The following is a 4837-nucleotide window of genomic DNA, read 5'->3' as shown; positions in this document are numbered from 1 at the left end:
CTTCCAAATCCGAATTCGGACGCGCGCCTAAGTCCAAAATCACCATACGAAGCTATTAAAATTTTCAAAATACCATTTCGGAGTCATTTTCCCAAATTTAAAAACTCCGGTCAACTCTTACAGCTTAAGCTTCCAAAACTAGAATCATTCTTCCGAATTGATCCTGAATCACCCGAAAATCGAACTCGACCACACACGCAAGTCATAACACATAATACGGAGTTGCTCGAGACCTTATGCCGCCGACGAGACGTAAATTCTCAAAATGAACGGTTGGGTCGTTACATAAACCGAATAGTAGTTGATAATGATACTAAATAAAGTTACAAGTTAATGAGCCACAAAAACGTAATAAGACTATATATTAGATAAAAAATAGCAAAAATAAAGAAAATTATTAAAAAATTACTATTAGAAATGAAAGGGAAAGACTATTTGAATTTGAGATTAGGAAGTTTTTAAAATTATGATAAGAATGCTCAAACTATAGCATATAGATATAATTTAACTTATTATGTAGTAATTTTAATTAAACAACAATAAAATTTCACATTAAATAAACAGGAAGAAGTTCAATTTACTTTATTTTTGAAAATAATAAGTATTACAATTATTAGTAGATTTCTCGATATATAATAGATATACTGTGATTCTATCCACGCTTTAAATTTATTTGATAAAATTAAGTAAATAAATAATACTCAAAAATATTATTGATAAATTTATTTGATTACTATATGATGTGTATCATTTGATTTTGTATATATTTGTTATATTTCTGTACATTACAATAAATAACAAAATAACAACTAATATTTCTTAATTTACTAAAAAGATCAAAATAAAAAGGATCGAACTACTTATTCATTATTAGGAGGTGAATCATAGAACACCAAAAGCTGTGGTATCTTATGGACCTAACATAGGTCACTGGTCACATACGTCAGGATATAAGATTGAAAGATCCAAACCTTCTTCTTCGGAGCAATAATATGATATATTATATCATAATATTATAAGATTAATATTCTGCTAAATTATCCGTGCATCGCGCGAGTTCTAATACTAGTTAGTTTTAATGGAATACTAGTATGTTCGTATACAATTAATTTCTGATTGGATGTAGATATAATGTTAGTTCGACTGGAATATTGGTAGACATACTGTAATACATTTTTTATATTGGAAACTACAATATTCAATTTTAATGTATTCAATTGGATTGGAATACTATATTAGTCTATAATTTGAAATATAATTAATTTCTGATTGGAATATCGGTAGATATGTGGTCACTTCTATCAGAATACGTATAGATATATTGGAATACAAATATATTTTGGTAACTTTTTGTTAGAAATCTCATCCGAAACTTAGGAATCTCAATTACTGAAAAAATGAAGAACTCGCCTATTGAAAAAGAGATTTATAGGGATTGTAATTAATAAGTTTTCTTTTTTAATATGCGTGATCTTGAGAATACTCCTATTTTTCAGGCTTCGTGTTTCCAGCCTTGCAAATGGGTTGGTAAGTTATAGATATAGGGTGTGTTTGGTATAACGGAAAATATTTTCCAAGAAAATAATTTTTTGGAAAACAAGTAGTAATCTTATTCATTTTTTGGTGTTTGGTACGTAAATTAAGGAAAATGACTTATCAAGAGTATTCATAAATAATTTAGATATAATAAACATGAAGCCATAAACTTTTAAACCAACAACCTTCCGAACCCACATTTTTTCATAAACTTTCGAACCGCTAAACTTTCGAAACCGCGGAATTTCGAACCCATAACCTTTATAATTTCTAAACCCGTAAACTTCCAAACACATAAACCTCTTAACTCATAACTTTGAAACTTGTAAAATTTTGAACCTTTAAACCGATAAATAAAAAAACTAAAACTGAAAAATATATTAAAAAATATTTTTTCTGGGGGGTGGGGTGGGGTGGTGCAGAAAAACGAAAAAACAGAAATTTGAAATTGCAAAAAAACAAAAGTTAAAAAAAATAATTTTTTTGTGAGGGCGGGGGGTGGGGGTGGAGTGGAGAGATAGTAGGGTTGGTGGTAACGGAAAAACTGAAATTTAAAAAAAAAAAAGTTGGAGAGAGGGGGTGGGGTGGGTTGGTGCGGGTGAGGAAGGTTAAGCAGGAGTGTTGGAAAATGTTTTCCGGAAAGCATTTTTAGAGAAAAATAAATTCATAAGGAAAATATTTTTTAAAATATTTAAGTTAACCAAATATGGGAAAATTGGAACAAACCAAACACACTCGCATAGTCATATGGAGTTTTAAGTTTTTTTGGACACCTGGTATAATTTCAATTTTTTCGGTAAATCAAGAAAGTGGGTATTATAAATGGGTATACCACGCAAACTTTCCCAAAGAAATAGGAGTATAGGTTCATTTTAGATTTTATAAGGAACTCTCAACTGTATAAATAGTAAGATAGACTTCTCTGAACTCTCAATTTTGTGCAATCCAAATGGAATCCAAAGGAAATGAAGAACATAGCAAACCCACGAACCATTCTCAACTTTCATCATTTTCAATACAAAATTCAAGGTTTAACAGAGTCATCATTCTGCCACCAGAACTCATTACTGAAATACTTTAAGGCTTACTGTGAAATCACTCTTGAAATTCAGGTCTGTTTCCAAGTCTTGGCTTTCCTTAATCTCTAGCCCTGAATTTGTCAATACCCATCTCAGTATATGTGTTAATAACACTGAATACACCCACCACAGGCTTATGTTGGGTTTAGATAAAGGTCTTAAGGTCTATTCTGTTAGGTCTTTACTTTATGAGGATGAGTCTGTGGAGGCGACCAACTTGGATTTTCCAACGAAAGGCTACTTCAGTATTGTGGGTTCTGTAAATGGGTTGATCTGTCTTAGAACTGGGCCAAATAATTTGCTTCTATGGAATCCATCTATGAGGAAGTTAAAAAATTGTACTGCTTTTATAGCTGCACCAAAGGGTGTCTTCTACCTCTGGGGTTTTGGATATGATGAGGTTCATGATGATTATAAGGTAGTGCGTATGTTCTATGCTGTTAATGGTGGCAATTCATGTGATGTTAATGTCGAAATATATAGTTTAAAGAGTGATTCTTGTAAGGAAATTGATGGTTTCCAATGTGGGAAGATACACTCTTGTTTGGGTAAGTTGGTGAATGGGAAGCTTCATTGGATTACGTCTGGTGCTCATCCTGGTAGTAATGACGGGGACATCATTTTTATTGATTTGGCTGACGAGAAATGGGGAATGTTGGAGCAGCCTTGCCATGGAGAAGGTGAGTTCTATTTTAAGCTTGGAGTGTTGGGAAGTGATCTTTCCATATTTCGTACTTATCAAAGTGCTTGGGCCGATGTGTGGGTTATGAAGGAATATGGGGTCAAAGAGTCTTGGGCAAAAATTTATACCATCAAATTTGATGAGGATTTTCCTAAGCGTGTGCGGTCTCCATTGTTTTGCAAGTCAAATAAAGGTGAAATTTTGCTTGCGCTTGGATCAAGATTCATGATATACAATCCAAAGGCTAACTCGTTACAATACCCAAAGATTTCTGAAAGTTATTTCTCTTTTTCTAATGGAATCTACGTCGAAAGCCTAGTTTGTCCATTTTTACAAAATGAACCAACAATGAAGGCTAAAAGCACTCAGGTGAATGACAATTGTGTAGCTAATGACATGTAAGAGTTCCAATTCTGTGCATTTTTTACTAATGCTATTAAATTCTACTCCCTCTGTTTCAGTTTATGTGAACCTATTTCCTTTTTGATCCGTTCCAAAAAGAATGAACCCTTTCTAAATTTGGTAACAATTTAGCTTAAAGTTACAACTTTACCCTTAATGAGAAACTTTTATAACCACACAAATACTCTGAGCCCCATTTGGACTTGTTTAGGACCACAAATTCCAAAAGTCTTCATTTTTTACTTAAACTCCGTGCCCGGTCAAACAAGTTCACATAAATTGGAATGGTGGGAGTATTTCTTTTCCTTTCAGACGGAGAACAAGACACTGCATGTGTAAAAGGACATCTTTTAACCATCCGCTTGTGATCTTGTTAATCATTTCCCTTTTTGCAGTATTTTCATGAAACGATATTACTTGCAAGAACTGTTAATTTGGTTGTAGTCCATGATGTCTTTGACTTCAATCTAGATGGTTCTAAATGTTGTTTCTCTTCTGGAGCTGTGTTTTAATAGGGATGTGCCTCTAGGCAGTAAAAATGAGGAGCATCAGAGACATGGAAATTGTGGTTGGTAATTGCGCCAATAGTGCCTAGGTGTAGACATGAGCCTGTAGGAGAAAGCATTTTAGGAAGTGAATTTAGCTACCAGTGATCACGAGAGCGTGGTAAGAGTATCAAAGACCAAGGTGATATTGGAGAAAGATATCTAGAATGAGCTTTGTTTAAGAGGGCCATGCTATTCTTAAATTGATAAAAGTTGAGCTTTTTCATCGTTGTTATTTCAAACAAGTATTGTTCCTACTATATAGTAAATCCGTGTCTTGTTTCGAAATGGAGAGGCAATTTGTGTCTAAATATTGACTTTTTTTAAAGAATATTTGTATATTCTGTTTTGTCTTTCAAAATATTGGAAGGGAGAATAATTAGGTGCCACGGTAATCACCAAGTATGAGATGAAAAGTTGAAAACCCTAGTTTCTGACTTCATTTGAACCTAGTAGCTTTGGCTCGGACGTTGTGTATGCATTGACAAAATCACTAAATAAGTACAAATAACTGACTTAAAACCCAGTAAATCTAATGATTTTTGGAAGAATTCCGAGCTCGAACCTATAAAGTTCAAGTCTCGATCCGCCTC

At 33.2% G+C, this 4837-nt stretch overlaps 1 protein-coding gene across 1 annotated transcript; it reads left to right on the top strand.

The window, feature by feature from the left end:
- Positions 1-2751: 2751 nt before the first annotated feature.
- On the top strand, positions 2752-4531 carry LOC104223448 (F-box protein CPR1-like). Its single transcript, XM_009774898.2, has 2 exons — positions 2752-3695; positions 4215-4531. The coding sequence occupies exons 1-2, from the start codon at positions 2752-2754 to the stop codon at positions 4273-4275; spliced, it is 1005 nt and encodes a 334-aa protein (XP_009773200.2). The 3' UTR covers positions 4276-4531.
- The last annotated feature ends 306 nt before the right edge of the window (positions 4532-4837 follow it).

This window comes from Nicotiana sylvestris, chromosome 1, assembly GCF_000393655.2.
Source record: "Nicotiana sylvestris chromosome 1, ASM39365v2, whole genome shotgun sequence".
NCBI classification, from domain to species: Eukaryota; Viridiplantae; Streptophyta; class Magnoliopsida; order Solanales; family Solanaceae; genus Nicotiana; species Nicotiana sylvestris.
The sequence above is the reverse complement of the archived record's forward strand: the minus strand, read 5'-3'. Positions and strand labels throughout refer to the sequence as shown.